The sequence below is a fragment of the Sebastes fasciatus genome, chromosome 10, assembly GCF_043250625.1.
Source record: "Sebastes fasciatus isolate fSebFas1 chromosome 10, fSebFas1.pri, whole genome shotgun sequence".
Taxonomy (NCBI): domain Eukaryota; kingdom Metazoa; phylum Chordata; class Actinopteri; order Perciformes; family Sebastidae; genus Sebastes; species Sebastes fasciatus.
This window is the reverse complement of record NC_133804.1, coordinates 8,183,451-8,200,698: the sequence shown is the minus strand read 5'-3', so window position 1 is coordinate 8,200,698 and position 17,248 is coordinate 8,183,451. Positions and strand designations below refer to the sequence as shown.

Below are 17,248 nucleotides of genomic sequence, written 5' to 3'. Positions count from 1 at the left end.
TTTGTTTATTTAATCTGTATAAAATCCAAAGCGTAAAAATGACAAGCTGTGGTTTTTCAGGGAGTTATGTGCAGGTGTGTTTTAACCTTTAACAAAGCCAAGCTAGCTGTTTTCCCCTTTATACTCAGGTATGCAAACAGCCTGCTAGCTGAAGCTTCGTATTTAGCAGACCGCTAAGATAGTGCCATCAGTCTTCTCTTCTCACTCTTAGCAATAAAGCAAGCAAGCATATTTCACAAAATGTCAAAGTCCTTGTCTATTTATTTAAAGGGATAGCTCCGGTGTTTTGAAGTGAGATTGTATGAGCTACTTATCCATACTTATCCACAGTTTTGTGTACAACTTCCAGAACACTTGACATGTATATAGTATAGATAGACACTATATTTAGAGTATTTTCACCGCTTTATCTTCCCGTCAGACAGCCCTTTCCAACGGGGAACTGAACTGAAAGTGAAACTTATCTATGCTCTCTTCAAAGCCAGCAGGCTCAGATGACAAAAACAGAATACGGTAGATAAGTTTCACGTTCAGTTCAGTTTGCCATCAGAAAATATTCTAAATACGGTGCTGAGCCTTTCTTTTAGGTGACTAAAATACATTTTTCTGCCGTCCCTGTCCACAGCAGTACATTACTTTGCTTCTGTGTGGTAACTCCCGTCTGTTTCTCCAAACCGGCGGCGTGCTGACTGTCATCTAGTGTAAGTAATACACCTACTATGGATAAGTACCTCATACAACAACAGTTATCCAAAAGGCTGTTTTCAATCTGCTATTAACTAAATGATAATAAAACAAGGCATAAAAGCTCAATTAACTGAATTCATTTTGAAGTAATTACCTTAAAATACAGTTTTTTTTTACCAATACAGTAAGTTGAAATATAGAGTGACTAATATCTATTGCCATTCTTTGCCTTACATACATACTGTAAACCCTTCATTTAATCCGTTATATAACAAACGATTGTAGACGAAAGGATCAGCTAAATGGCTTAAATATTAATGTTAATATAACACGACAGCCAAACCCCACTGAGCCACCAATTTGCCCCAATAATTTCTGAATGTTACCCGGTGACAAGCACTTATAAAATCCACATTAATGTGTCATGTGGATAAGTATATCACAGATCTGTTTTTGTGCTGTTTCTCTGTTAAAATGAACTGCTCCGACTGCTTTCAGTTATTTTTTTCTTTGTGTCAACACGTACACAGCCTGCGCACACACACACCCCCACAAACACACACTCACACACGCACTACTAAACCCCCAGTCAGCCCCTTCCCAGGAATCCAATCCCATCAATGCAAATGCGCCACTGTGATAATGACATCCTCAGTAATTAATTAAACTAAACATAATTAATCAAAACAAGCACATTAAACCCCAACAATCCACAGCGATGATTGATGGAGCTAATTAATACATTAATATCAAAGAGAAAGAATGGAATTTAATAACGTCATGCAAAATTAATGCACAGGCACCATGAAAATGAATATGAAATGTATTTGAGGGATTGTAATTGGCTTTTCATGTTTTTCAACCACAGAGGGAGAAAATGAGAGAGAGAGAGGAAATAAAGTCGGTGTCCAAATGTGTGTGTGTGTGTGTGTGTGTGTGTGTGTGTGTGCGTGAGAGAGTGTGTGTTACCTTGAAGTACTCCATGAGCGACCGCGAGTACTTGACAGCGTGGTCTTTCTTCAAATGGAACATCCTCAGATACAGCAGAGACAGACAGCGGTTACTATGGAAACAAAACCATTAGAGAAGGCAGATGAATCCGCTGTACAAGTTCCCTTTAAAGCTCCATCCTCAATATTATTCTCATGTCATTCACACAAAAACGCACCTGGACATCAAACACGCCCCGCTGTGTCCGCACGGATTAGGAAGAACTTCAGTGAAGTAAAGAACGTGGGAAATGTATAATACAGTACTAGTGTATGATAAAATAAAAATCTACATCTTTGTGAATTAATGAATTTACAATTCACAAGCGGAGCACACAGAGGAATTAAAATGTTTGGATCACTGTGAGAGAGGAAGACAAAGGTTTTAGCAACATTAGAGGAGCTTTACATTCTAATAGATTATGTTAGTTTACATGGTAATATTTTATAGGCTTTCTCCTGTATTGTCAGATTCAATGGGCTTTATTGAATATCTGAATAAAGGCGGGTACACACCGGCAGTGTCTTTTCGTGCAATTGATTAATTCGCATGTCAATATTTTTTTTCAAACCTTTTTTTTTCTGTCGCTATGAGTCCTTTCACACCGAGCGTCAATACTATGCAGCAAAAAGGCAACGTTATTTTCTTTTTGGAACAAGGTTGATTTTCTGAGCTTTTGCACTGCAAATAAAGGCATCAACCAATCACGTTGTGCGGAACGGGTTGAATTGCGCCTATATTTATGAAACAACAACACAGAGGCTGCGTAGTCTGAACGGTCCGAACCGGGATGGCAAACTTAACTACTCTTTCAACCTCGACAAAGGCGCAAAGTAGCGCAGACCAGAACCACTCCTTACGATCTGTAGTTAATCATTTAATTTGTCCCGAATATAATGATTGGACAGGTTACCGCATTCTGCCCGTGCACCAAAGTCTTCTACAAGCTGCTAGCTTGACAGCTGTGAGTACTAACAAGAGCCAAGTCAAGTCAAGTAAATTTGATTTGTATAGCCCAAAATCACAAATCACAAATTTGCCTCGGGGTGCTTTACAATCTGTACAGGATACGACACCCTCTGTCCTTTACAGTGCGACCCTCTCATAGGATAAGGAAAAACTCCTAACCAAAAAAAAACCTTTTAACAGGGAGAAAAGAAAGAAAAAATGGAAGAAACCATGTTCGTTGTTCATGTTCATTATGATAGGTTTATGTTTGTAATGATATTGATTTTGGGGGAGTGGCTTTGGAGGGAGGCCTGAGGGAAGGACTGTCAGTGTTGCTGACTTGGTGACTTTCTCACTAGATGTAGGGACTTTTGGAGCTAGTGCTGCTAGCTACTTTTAATGAACAAGAGTTGGCAACACTGCGCAGGTTTTTTTTAGGATGGATAATTTTCAAAAATCCAGTGTACTCTTGCTAGTTTCTCAAGATCACCGACCCTGCCGTTAAGGCTACCATCCATCCGGATGGAAGCTAGTTGAATGAATGAATGAATTTTGGGAGTTTCAGCTGCCTCTCTGTGTTTATGCCGGTCGCTGTCAACGTCTTTGCCATCAGGTCGACAGTGTATCATCACCTACAGTAAACCTATCATATTCTCTTATTCAACGCTGTGACTGTCAGATCCTGTCCTGCCATCTGAGACGTGGCAAGATGTTTTTTGGCATCCAACTTCAAAGCATTCCCTCTTTTGTCAGTGTGGCGCTGCTCTGATGACACGTTTTCAGGTCCCGTAATACAACTACTGACACTGCTAAATTTGTTTTGTTTTCGTCTGCTGATTTTAGACAGCAATGTTAAAATCTTCTTTTTTTTGTGAATGAAACTTGTCCACAAATAGAGCAGAACAGGTAGCCTTACATACATAACAGTTTGGCTGGCTTGATTGTGCTAAGGATCACATCTCGTGAACGTGCAGCTATTCCTGAACAGGTGGAATTCCTTTGTGCAGTTACAAGGTTTTTCTAAGTCCAACTTGAAACATTTGAACATCACGCAAGTAAGAGTAAGAGAGATTTAGGAGAAGAATATGAAAATGTTCTTGAATGAGGCCTTAAACATTAACATTACATTTCCGTACTTTTAAGCCAAAAGTAAATAAAGGTCTCAGTATTTCTCCACCAGAATTTGGCTGGCAGTGTGGCAGCATTTAGACCATCATGTACTGTAGAGAAGTTTACAGACGAGGGGGTAGAGAGTAGGTATGACCTGCACCAAAAGTCCCTAGCACTGAGAGACATTGCAACCATTTGGTCAAAATCCCAAACCTGCAGGCCACCAGAACAATCCACCGAAAATATGATTAATTAAATCTAAATAGTAAGAAACAATTTGCAGACCTGGTCAAAATATTCTGAAGGATGTGAGGGGTGCATTGGGGAACTCATGACCACAGCACTTTTAAAATCCTGGCTACGGCCCGGCACTTGTGGAGGACGGAACCTGCCAAAATCAAATATTAAATGTAGCCATTAATTAATTGATAAAAGGTGACATAAATTTATATTTTGCTTATTTATTTATTAATTTATCTTTGTATTAATTCCCTTAAGTGTTTACTCTTCTGTTTAATTTTCCATTGTATTTACTTATGCATTTATTTTTTATTTATTTTTGTATTTTTTCCATTTATTTATTTTTGCATTTATTTTTATATTCAAATGTTTCATTACATTTAATAACATATTTATTTATCGAGTCATCTATTTATGATTTTGGCAGGTTCCCTCCTCCACAGGCACTTACTGTATTTTGCACACACAAACACATAGATAAAAAGACTCCTACCACAACACGGCTAGCTTCTTCTCAGCGACGGTGGCTGAATGGCTGGTGAAGTTCTTCAACCTCATGGCGTACCTGCAGAGGAGAGATGGTCATTACTCATCTCACACATTTTCACTGATTTATTGGCGTGAAATGTAAACACACTTTATTTCTCTCACGATAGTGAATATATATTTATACTCAAGGTTCATTTTAATTAGTAAATCAAGGTTAAAATCATTGAAGGAGCTGCTCTTTCTGAGCATAAAGCACATAAAAACAGTGACACGGCAGTTAGTAATTAATTTCTTCAGCTCGCTGACAGCCGGCATCCACTCTACTGAAGTGCCTTTAGGCAAGACAAGCTACAGGTCAGCTCTATCTGACTCTGCGGAAGGATAAATGCATCCTTTGGTTACTGATTCAAAAAATGCTGCAGGGATCAGCTGTTGCCTCGTGCCCTCGGTGACCCGGGCTGATTGCTTAGCGGGGCGGTTAATCAGTCAAAATGAAACCCAGCAGTGACAGGTGAATCAAGCGGGGAGCAGTAACACCTTTATACTCCATTGATCTCTGTAGGAAAAATCTTGTCCTTTCTCCTGCTCTCTCCTCAGGGAGGTCAAAGGCCAGAGTCACAGATCAGTAGCCGTGCAGCTGGCGACGATTCAGCGTGTTGCTCAAGGACACTTCAGCAGGATGGATGAGTGCAGACAAGCAGGGCTTGAACTTGAGTCCTTCAGTTAAAAGACTCTCTCCCTCTGCAGCACCCTGCTGTCAGCTTTCAAAGGAAGCAGCCATTTGTTATTCTCAGTTTGCTCTCTTAAAGTCGCACTTAGTGACTTCCTACACTGGCAGCTCTGAAAGGCTGGAAAACAGCAGAGAGCCTGTAATGCAACACTTGTTAAACTGTGCTCATTAGCAGGTCTGTGATGCTTTAGACAACAAAGATAAAAAAAAATACATACAATGTTGGAGAGTGCAGACGTTCTGAATAAAGCACCGGCTTCATGCTAATTAGTTTTTATTCCAAAACTTTTGATTAGTGATTTTCTGTGGGCAGAGAGGTGAACAAATGCAACCGCAGAGTATTATTTTGACTAATGGGCTAAATCTGCAACAGGTCAGTAAGGTTAGGCTGATAAGAGACGTATAATTATAGGGAAATGTGCTTAGACTGTGCACATGGTGAGTACCCACTCATTTATTTGAGGAAAGAATCAGGGAATTACAGTAATAAGCAGTTGTTAATTTCCAGAAAACGTTCCTCAAGAGAACTGCGAAGATCTTGACGGTAAAAATGGCCGAGGTTGTGTTTGAAATCGCATACTAACGTACTGCGTACTCAATGAGTACGTACTACATACTGCGTACTAAATTAACGATTAAATATGTCATTACCAGCAGACTGTTCACACTGAAGTAAACAATACGTCTTCTCCGCATCAAATGACTGTATCGATCACGTCACGGGTCCGAGCTACCGTTGAATGAAAATTGTTTATCACAAATGTAAAGCATTACCTCCTCCACTCAATTTAAAGTGGCACAAGGCAGAATGTTTTTGGCATCATTGGGCAAAAATTTCATAATAACCTTTCAGCATATTGTAATTCAAGTGTTCTGAGAGAAAACTAGACTTCTGCACCTCCTCATGGCTCTGTTTTCAGGCTTAAAAAAATCTACTTTTGGAGATTTTGGCCAATCACAGGTCATTTCAGAGGGAAATTAACAACTGCGTTCCGATTGGCTGTTCATTTAACGGAGGCAGCTGTCAATCACTCGCAAACTCTGATCGAACGGTCAAACTAGGCAGCGCTGATCAAATATGAATCAATATTCTGTTATTGTAATGACTATTTCTCGCCTCAAATGTTTTATGTTTAATGTTCAAACATTTACTAAGTCCTGTTTCTCTTAAATCCCTCGATAATGTCACCTTTCTGTCCATCCATCCAAACAGTACCTTATTAGCTCCACAGTCTCAGAGTACATGGTATATGGTGATTTGGCCTCCAGCGGATCTCGCTCCATCGCATTCCCACACTCTATGAAGGAGAGGGCGCCGTCTGCGTAGTTCACCGCTTTACCAAATTTGTCCATCTACAGATAGGGAGGAAGAGCGAAAACAGAGAGACAATGAGACAAATGAGTGACGGAGAAAAAGCAGAAATGTGACAGTGAGAAAAATCAGACAGAAATGAAGAAGACTCGAATGAGACAGAGACAGAATAAGCAATGTCTTAACAGCATTGTGGCAGACGCGCTCTTTGAATAATCTCCTGCTAAGATGCAAATCCCCAGATAACTGTGAGGAAACGACGCGTAAACACAAGATAAATAACAAGTTAAATAAATCTCATTTCATTGTTCGGGGAGGGGATCAGATAATTCTTTTGATATTGTATAATCTTGCAGACATCATCAGTCCTTGAATGCAATGTTCCCTTGGAGACAAATGGTGCAATAAATAACACAAATTATACCGTACAGTACTTGATGTGGAATAGATTTTCATTCTTCGGAGACTCGCTGCTGAGCACACACATGAGCGACGGCACACGCATCTGAACGAGTGCACACATAATTACAGGCTAGACTCCAGATGTTAACATTATGTGTTCTCAAATCATTTTCTTGCTATCTGTGTGTCGGTCTTCTCTTTGCCTCCTGCAGTGTGCTCGAGCATGGAGGTGGAAATGTGTGTGTGTAACCTGTGTCTTTCAGAAAGACTTGTGGGATCTTACCAGAGCGTCGGCCTTGTGCTTCAGTCTCTTGGCCTCCTGCATGTAGTAGTCTGCACTGTGGACTCTGAGAACAGCACAGTGAAAAAAGAGCATAAATAGCAGGTTTGCACTGACACGTCGTTTAACAAAAACTAAAAAAGCCCAAACTCCTGCATAGTGATTTACATAATCAGAGGCTTGCAGTGAGATATATACAGTAGCCTACTTAGGTATACACACCTCGGGCTTAGTGTAACCTGAGTAGAACAACAAAACATGTTGTTTCATGAATAATGCAGGAACCCTTTGGGACAAATAAGTAACAAGATGTATAATTTTTCCAGGTTTCAACACAACTGGACCAATGGTGAGGTAGTTACAGATATTTCCCCCACCTATAACACAACTCATCAGTGTGTTGTGTTAAAATATCCAATACACAGCATGATGATGGCTATCCTCCCTCAAATCAGAGGAGCTGTTTCAAGATAAGACAAGTTGTGTTTAGGGCTGCAAAATGAATCCAATATTAATTGCGATCAGGATTCTGATTTCCCACAATTAAATGAACATGATCGCCTGCAATATTGATGTTTCAAATGCTCTGCTCATAGAAAACTCTGCTTAATAAATCAAGCACTTCCTAAACTAACAGCTAGAGATGAGCCGTCAGTGAGCAGCCGACCGAAGCCGAACATGTCGTCGGCGTAGAAGTTCTTCAGCGTGAGTGAAGAAGACATAAAGCTGTAATTTGTCACAACTGTAAAACCAAAATACGCCGTGGAGAAACAACCTTAAAACATTTGGAATAACTAACTTCAGAAACGTATCATATTGTAATTCATTCCTACGATGCTGCTCAGAGTTATCAGCGACTGGCTCGTCTGCTGACAGCACGAAGCTGAAGAGCTCTGTTAACGGAGGTTCCATTGAGTACATTACATAATGAGTATTGAGCGATGGTAGATTATAACGCTATCATGTTCAAATGTAATCTTGTAAAATGTATTTTTCGGCGAGAAACTTGAATAAATCCAGTTGTCTGAAGGAGATGTTTTCAAAGCAATATAAAATAGATAATAGAGAGGGAATTATGAGCGGTTTAACTTCCTAACACTAGCTCTAAGCAGCTTCTAAAATAGCATTAGAACTACTAATGCCATTTTTTTTTAATCAAAGCAAATATTTAAATAAAAAATACAATTATTTATTTCCTTATCTTTTGAAATGTGTGTTATATATATATATAACCACAATAAATAACAATAACAAAGTAAAAGGATAACCTTTAGGGCTTTTGACGGTTGGAATGAAGACCAACATGGAAGTGAAAGCAGCGCTCTGTTTATTTAAATTTGAAATTGCAATAAAAATACTTTGTCCCTAATATAGCAATAATCTTAATAAATAATCGTGATCATTTAATCATTTAGAGGACTGGAGAAAAAATGTGTTTTTTTTATTCAAGACAGAGTGTGTTACATTATATTATGTTTGTTTAGCAGCAGAGGTTTTGTCCAATCGAAGGGTGCCAGCAGTCTTGAGCTGGAAACCGAGTGGTGAATGGAGAAGATGATGATGATGATGATGGTGTGGGAAAACAGTCTGGGCTAGTTTCAGAGGTCTGGTGGCAGTGTGACTTGTAAAGTTCAGGGGGAAATGGCATATATTGCTATTCTCTCTGACCGCAGCTGCTTGTTAATTGGTGGAGCATCATGCTGCTGTCAGTGTCGGGGTCGACAGCATTTCGCATCAGGTCTAATTATCCTCGGGTTCCTTTTGGACTGTGTGTTTAAAGTATTCATGCATGTCAGGTTATGGCTGGTCTTGTATAGCCAGACCTATTTCCATGCTGCCACCGCTACAGAGGTCTGGCCTCCAGACTAACTTTTCCACTGGTGGAACTGGTGCAACCAACTTTCTCAGTAGGTCACACCAGCACATGATTTGGTCGCACCCTTTTTTGGTACAGCATGGTTTTAATCAATGACCTTTGCCTATAATACACACAGCATAACGTTCCCCTCGTACCGCAACCACGGGTACTGTGTCAGCCATTGTTGTTGAAAGTGGTACTTTTTTTTTTTTCTTTAGTTTTTTCTCTATGGCTCAGTCGGTCTCTTCCTGTCTGCACTTTCATCATCTGTGGTGTCTGAGTCAGAACCTCTGGTCGTCCCTCCCTCCCTACCAGCATCCTCATCTTCTCTCCTCATTTTGCTTTTTAAAATAATCAGCTATAAACCGCTATTTGGAACATGGTTACAGCTAAATGGATAGTTTCATAAAGTTCTATGCCGCTATGTACAGGCGAATCACGCACTGTGTTGACGACAGTGGAACCAATGATAATGATCATGATAATACACTTGCATGAACACGACCACGTGAAATTTGAACTCGGAAACACTCACAAAAAAGGGAAAGGGAAAAAAAAACCTTTGTATTCCTTTAAACCAATTACAATCGTCTAGGACGGCGCTAAGCACAGGATGCAACGACAGTGCCCTTGCAAATTAGATGGGATGGAAGGGAAGGGGAAAAGAATTATGTCTGAAATAGGCGGCTAATGGCAGGCTTATACACATAGTCTACATCCTGTGAGTCACACTAGGTTTATCAAGGGATAATTTGGATCGGGTACAAACATTTTGGATCAGTGAGGACCTCTAGAATGTGTTACTATAAACATAAGATCATGGTGGAAATAATTAGTAATTGCTTATTTTAGAGCTGTGAAGCTTTTCACTCACTCCCCCATCTGCCAGACATTTTGAATGTTTAAATTAGGGCTCTCAATCGATTACAATGGTTAAACGTAATTAATCGCACATTAATCACACATTTCTTATCTGTTCAAAATGTACCTTAAAGGGAGATTTGTCAAGTGTTTAATACTCTTATCAATATGGGAGTGGGCAAATATGCTGCTTTATGCAAATGTATGTATATATTTATTATTGGAAATAAATGAACAACACAGATATTGTCCAGAAACCCTCACAGGTACTGCATAGCATAAAAATAATGCTCAAATCATAACATGGCAAACTGAAGGCCAACAGGCAACAGCTGTCAGTGTGTCAGTGTGTTGACTTCACTATGACTTGCCCCAAACTGCATGTGATTATCATAAAGTGGGCATGTCTGTAAAGGGGAGACTCGTGGGTACCCATAGAACCCATTTTCACTCACATAGCTTGAGGTCAGAGGTCAAGGGACCCCTTTGAAAATGGCAATGCCAGTTTTTCCTCGCCAAAATTTAGCGTAAGTTTGATGCGTATTTAACCTCCTTCTTGACAAGCTGGTATGACATGGTTGGTACCGATAGATTCCTTAAGTTTTCTAGTTTCATATGATACCAGTATCTTCACTCTAAAAATCGCAATTTGCGTTAATGCGTGAAAGAAATTAGTGTCGTTAAAACAAATTTGCGTTAATGCTTTATTATCACGTTAACTTTGACAGCCCTAGTTTAAAGTGTTTACATGGGAGGGGCAGTGCCCTCTTTCTGTTTTGTAACATAAAATAATTTTTGGTGCAATAAAGCAACCCATCTGTCAAAGTCAGTCTGGTCAGCCTCCATGAAAAATGCAATGAAGACACAGAGTTTACAGTTATTATGCTTTAGTTGAATAAAGCAAACTCTCTGAGAAATCTCTCCTCTGTCTTAATTGAATGTATTCAGTTATCTCAGAGAGGAAACTCAAACAGCATAATTAACACAAATCTTCGGATGCAAAAACACATTAAGACATTTATACAGTGGAACAATCAAGACATGCTTCCATGTAAAGAGGAGACACCTGCTGTCTCCTAACACAAGAAATCGAGGGATTACTTATACAAGAATCGGGGGAGTTACGCACAGACTGCAAGGTCTTATGAACAACAATGATGATTAGAATAGAAATGTGTTTATAAATCATGCTGCTAACAGACAGATCAAGCATCAACTGAGAATCTATTTCAGTCAGTTTCCACCACAACTAATGTGTATCAATCTCAACTAATGTGTACAAGTGTTAACTAATGTGTAGAAGTGTGTGCGGTATAAACTGTATTTTTACATACGTGTCGCTGAATGACAGTTTTGGCCTGCGAGGTTCGGCAGGTTCCGTCAGTGGTTCCGACCACACCTCCGAGTCTGACTGTCCGTTGGCATGGTAACCGTCTGCGCTGGGCTTCTCGCTGTGGGTATCCACTTCCTGAAGTAGGGAAGGCATTAAATCCATGGTCAGAATTGTATTACAATGAGAAACAAACAGGAGCACCGACACCGCAGCAAAGCAATAGAGTGCTGTGGATGGGGACGGCAGAAAAACGTATTTTAGTCACCTAAGAGAAAGGCTCACCTAAAATGTCAGACAGCCCTTTCCTCCTCTTTTCCTCCTCGGAACTGAACTGAAATTGAAACTTATCTATGCTCTCTCCAAAGCCAGCAAGCTCAGATGACAAAAACAGTATAGATACGTTTCACTTTCATTTAATTTCTCTATCGGAAAATATTCTAAATATAGCATACACTTGAACGGCTAACTTTTTTTTTTTTTTTTAGATGGGCCTTACTTTTAGGTGGCTGACATTCATTTTGCTGCCGGCCCTGTCCACAGCAGTACATTGCTTTGCTCCGCTGTCGGTAACTCCTGTCTGTTTCTTCAAACTGGGGTCGTCCCAACCATCATCTACTGTAGGTAATACACTGACTATGGATAAGTACCACATACAACCCCACTTCAAAGCACCTGAACTATCCCTTTAATTATATCTTGATACAATACTTACACTTATGCACTTTTACTTGAGTAAAATTAAGAATGTATTGACTCTACTTGTTACAGAGTATTTTATACTATAGTATTGCTACTTTTACTTAAGTAAAACATCTGAGCACTTCTTCCACCACTGAACAAAGCACTTGCTCCTGAATTTGCAAGTAAGGAAATACTGTATGACTCCTATCAGTGGAGATGTGTGTCACGCTGTAGATTCATACCTGGCATGTCATTAACTCAAGAGTTATTTTTGGAACAGTGTCAGTGTCGGGTGAGAAACTCAATTTTGCAAGGAGATAATACCACTGGCCTACTATCCCTCCAACATAGTGTGCAGTATATCAGAGTGTGGAGAATGAAGCACCAGAGCCAATAATCTACCACGGAGACACACATTATGTTAAGGTCTAAGTTATCATCATTTAGAGTGTACGTTGAACAGCAGGACTATCTCTTGAAAACGTGGTGTATTATTTCGATAAGTACAAGTTTCCTTATGTAAATGATGACATATACAGTAATAGTATTTTTGAACACTTACAATGCCATTTCTTGCATGTGATGATGACCCCTTGCCTTCACCTCTCCTGTGTCTGTGTGAGGAAGAGGAGGTGGAAGTGGAAGTGGAAGAGGTGGAGCAGGGCAGCATCCCAGCGGTGCCGCTCTCCTGGCTGAGAGAGGAACTGCTGTCACAGGTTCGTTTCCGAGGGGGATCGTCAGAGAGGGGGGACAGGAGGGGCGGAAGCAACTTGTCATCGCGCCGTCGAGACTGCTTCCTGTTTAGTGAGCTACTGAACACAAACACACAAGGGCACAAAAAGGACAAAAGCAGTGTGATTATGCATTTATTTATCATAACTGAATACTATTGTTTTACTAAATGTTTATTTAGGATATGTGCTCTAATTAGTCGGCTTCCTTGTGCTCATTGCTGAAGTGTGATCTTTGTTTCAATTAACACCCTACCATTGCTTAGTGGCACGTGAGGATGAGAGCTGTGAAGCAGAACTGTAATTCCCATTGGCTGCTAATAGTGGTTGTTTTTCAGGTCATATGTACATTAGTTAATGCACATTTTAAACCGTGTCAAGAGTTTGGCTTGTTAAAACGTCTACAAGCATTCCCAAAAAAAAGAATCCCAAATAATGTTGACAATAAAAGGAAAATAAATAGTGCTGTCGAAGTTGACACGATAATTACGCGTTAACGCAAATTTGTTTGGACGCCACTAATTTCTTTAACACAATAACGCAATCAGTCTTTCTGAGGTTGTAGCGGGCTCAGTTTTAAAGCTAAATACCCGAAAGAATCCATCGGTACCAACCATGTCATACCATGTCGCAAAGGAGGTTAAATAACGCTCCAAACTTACACTAAATTTTGGTGAGGAAAAACTGGCATGGCCATTTTCAAAGGTGGCCCTTGACCTCTGACCTCAAGATATGTGAATGTAAGTGGGTTCTATGGGTACCCACGAGTCTCCCCTTTACAGACATGCCCACTTTATGATAATCACATGCAGTTTGGGGCAAGTCATGGTCAAGTCAACACGCTGCAAGCTGTTGTTGTCTGTTGGGCTGCAGTCTGTCTTGTTATGATTTGAGCATATTTTTTATGCTAAATGCAGTACCTGTGAGTGACTTTTGGAGCTAGTGCTTCTAGCTACTTTCATTGGAAAAAAGTTGGCAACACTGGGCTGGGTTTTTTGGTTGGATCATTCTTTAAATCGAGTGCACTCTTGCTAGTTTCTCAACATTACTGACCCTACTAATATCCCCATATTACACTGTATTTCTATGATTGTTACTACTTTCCATTTACGTTTCCCCATCTACGTCGACCTTCGCACCACCAAACATCTGAGGAGGGGGTCTCTCTTTGAATTTCCTCTCCCAGTGTTTCTTCCACTTTTGCCCGATACAGCACGTTCAACTTTTTTGTGTGATTTTTTTCTGTCTTTTGGAGAGCTTGGACTGGGTCAACAATGTTTTGTCAGTGACGGCATAATGAGACACTCTGATACATGAGGCAAGATTCGAGGCTACGCAATTTAATGGACTTGATTTTTTACTTTGTTTGTCTTCACCATCACAATATTTCATCAACATTGTCCAAAAAAAGTACATTCTAAGACATCCAGCATGTAAAACCCTACGTCTGAGCTAACAATGCCTAACTATCTTGTTGAGACTTCATTTGCAGTTGCTGAATGCTATTTTCCTTCTAAAACTGTTGTGATTCTGCCTTCCCTGCTAGAGCGTCGAGGATTATTCCCTCAGCTGCCTTATTGTTGCTCTTGTGACTCATATTGTTTGCAACACAACAGATAATATTTTTATGTTTTTCCTCTGCCTGGAAACTCTGGGGGTTTGATGCAGCGAGAAAAGTTGCTGAGCTTGCAGAACAACGCCCCGGGCCCCGACATTAGTGATAATATACAAAACCAGGGAGACAAAGACTAATTAGCTACTGTTGCGCGTGTGTTATGTGTGAGTTATGTGTGTGTGTGTGTGTGTGTGTGTGTACTTTTGTGTCTGTACAGCATAATTGATGTGTGCAAGCGTGTTTGTGTGCATGACTATGCTAATTTGTGTGCATTTGTGTGTGTCTGTCCTTAAGTGGATGCCGGTGTGTGTGCAGGAAAGCATGTGAAAGCTCTCATTGCTCTTTTAAAGGGATAATAAGTTAAGAAATTTACAGCCCCGTTACACAAAATGACCACAGTATATCTGCCAAATATTCCTCTGCAATAGATTTGCAATGACTCACCAGCCAGGTGGGAAGATTTCTGGCTTCCAAGTGCAACTGATATTAAATTGTTTTTTTTGTTTTTTTCTGTTACAGCATACACACAGTAGCTCTGTAAATCACTAGTCCTGTGTTCTCCTTAGAGATAAAGTCAGAAACCAAAAGGGAGAAATTTATATTTTTTGGTTCCATGATGGCAACAACTATCTTTGAATTAATTTCATAGGAATACCATTAGGGGCTGATCATGCAGAGACGGGCAAAACAGCGGATGCGTCTGGAAGAATGTTCTTTCTCTCTCTCTCAAAGACAGCAGCCTACATGACACTATCACGACATATGAATCCCCCCTTCCCTCTCACAGTCCAACAGTTAACTAGCTAGCTAGCCCTATAAGGGAGCCTGCAAACAGCGAAATGTGATCTGAGATCTGCAAAAACTGTCGCGAAACTCACTGCCCGACGACCTATCCTATAACCTTAACCGTTCGAGGTCAATGCCTAACCTTAACTATTCGAGGTCAATGCCTAACCTTAACCGTTCGAGGTCAATGCCTAGCCTCAACTATTCGAGGTCAATGCCTAACTTTAACTATTCAAGGTCAATGCCTAACTTTAACTATTCAAGGTCAATGCCTCACCTTAACCGTTCGAGGTCAATGCCTTACCTTAACTATTCGAGGTCAATGCCTAACCTTAACTATTCAAGGTCAATGCCTAACCTTAACTGTTCGAGGTCAATGCCTAGCCTCAACTATTCGAGGTCAATGCCTAACCTTAACCGTTCGAGGCCAATGCCCAACCTTAACCGTTCGAGGTCAATGCCTAACCTTAACTATTCGAGGTCAATGCCTAGCCTCAACTATTCGAGGTCAATGCCTAACCTTAACAGTTCGAGGTCAATGCCTAACCTTAACTATTCGAGGTCAATGCCTAACCTTAACTATTCGAGGTCAATGCCTAACCTTAACAGTTCGAGGTCAATGCCTAACCTTAACTATTCGAGGTCAATGCCTAACCTTAACTATTCGAGGTCAATGCCTAACCTTAACTGTTCGAGGTCAATGCCTAACCTTAACAGTTCGAGGTCAATGCCTAACCTTAACTATTCGAGGTCAATGCCTAGCCTCAACTATTCGAGGTCAATGCCTAACCTTAACAGTTCGAGGTCAATGCCTAACCTTAACAGTTCGAGGTCAATGCCTAACCTTAACCGTTCGAGGTCAATGCCTAACCTTAACTATTCGAGGTCAATGCCTAACCTTAACCGTTCATGGTCAATGCCTAACCTTAACCGTTCATGGTCAATGTCTAACCTTAACCGTTCGAGGTCAATGCCTAACCTTAACTATTCGAGGTCAATGCCTTACCTTAACTATTCAAGGTCAATGCCTAGCCTCAACTATTTGAGGTCAATGCCTAACCTTAATTATTCAAGGTCATTGCCTAACCTTAACTATTCAAGGTCATTGCCTAACCTTAACTATTCGAGGTCAATGCCTAACATTAGCTTTCCTGCTAAAGTCTTCAAACATGAAAAACATGAACACACATCTTGTCCTTTAATTAGCTTGTTGAACAACAACAAAACAAACATTCAACAGGAAAGAGTGCACTGCTAACGCCAGTTTGCAGGCTATCGCTAGAAAGCTAATTAACGTTAGCTGGTTTGCTGCAGCGCATAAACCAGCATATACATACCTGCAAATGTCACTTCGGTACATTTAGTGATGCTGGTGTGGTCTTTGATATCACTAACAACACACTGTCTGACATGTAAGCTACAGTAAGTTGTTTACTTTGTGTCTCGTTAACGTCAATTAGCCTGCCGCGGCTCTCAATAGAAACAAACATGGCCTCAGTCATTTTCCTCTCAGCCTTCAGTCAGTTGAGAGGAAAAGGAACATTTCGTGTATTTACTTCAATACATCTTTTTCCTTTTAGTGATGAAAAAACTATTGATAGAACATTAAAAACATTCAAATTATGTTTTTACTGGACGTTAAGACTATTAATGGCCCTAATTGAAATTTCATGTGCTCAAATGCTCAAAAAACACAGGTAAAACAACATCTTCCAAGGGTAAAAACTTGATCATTAACACATCTTCTCTAATTATCTGTTGTCAAAATACAACTGTCTGATTAAAAAAGGGTGATAATAACTGTTAAAAGTCACAGTTTAGAAATAGCTGAATGGGTCTGAGCCAGATGATCACATCATCCACTTTACAGCTTCCATAAAAAGCCTCTAAGATGATAAACAGACACTCCGAGACGTCTGCCATACAATGTCATGGGTTCATGTCCGGGTCACCCTCCTCTTTCCCTGCTGTACACTCTTTGATAACGCTGAGATGCTATAAAAATATTTCCTCTGCAGCTGTCACGTTGAAGGTTATTTATAGCGACAAGCGGCTTAGTCTGTTTTTAATAATTCACGTGGAAAGCTGAAATTCAGTTTGTCATTCCTGTGTCACAGTGTGGATTGAACTTACCTCTCTGGTGACTTCATCGCGCATTAAAAATGTTAAGCCTTCCTAAAAATACTCAGTAAACT

At 40.2% G+C, this 17,248-nt stretch overlaps 1 protein-coding gene across 3 annotated transcripts in view; it reads right to left on the bottom strand.

Annotated features, from left to right (window-relative positions):
• The window catches only part of aff2 (AF4/FMR2 family, member 2), a 214,843-nt gene that overhangs the window by 5,410 nt on the left and 192,185 nt on the right, over positions 1-17,248 (bottom strand). For 2 of the 3 annotated variants that reach the window (XM_074647868.1, XM_074647870.1), the window contains 6 exons: positions 12,484-12,733; positions 11,242-11,375; positions 7,192-7,255; positions 6,411-6,547; positions 4,469-4,540; positions 1,657-1,750 (listed from right to left, as the gene is read on the bottom strand). In XM_074647868.1, coding sequence (XP_074503969.1) covers positions 1,657-1,750; positions 4,469-4,540; positions 6,411-6,547; positions 7,192-7,255; positions 11,242-11,375; positions 12,484-12,733 — 751 coding nt within the window. The remainder of the gene's footprint in view (positions 1-1,656; positions 1,751-4,468; positions 4,541-6,410; positions 6,548-7,191; positions 7,256-11,241; positions 11,376-12,483; positions 12,734-17,248) is intronic. The other variant, XM_074647869.1, reaches the window with a different exon arrangement.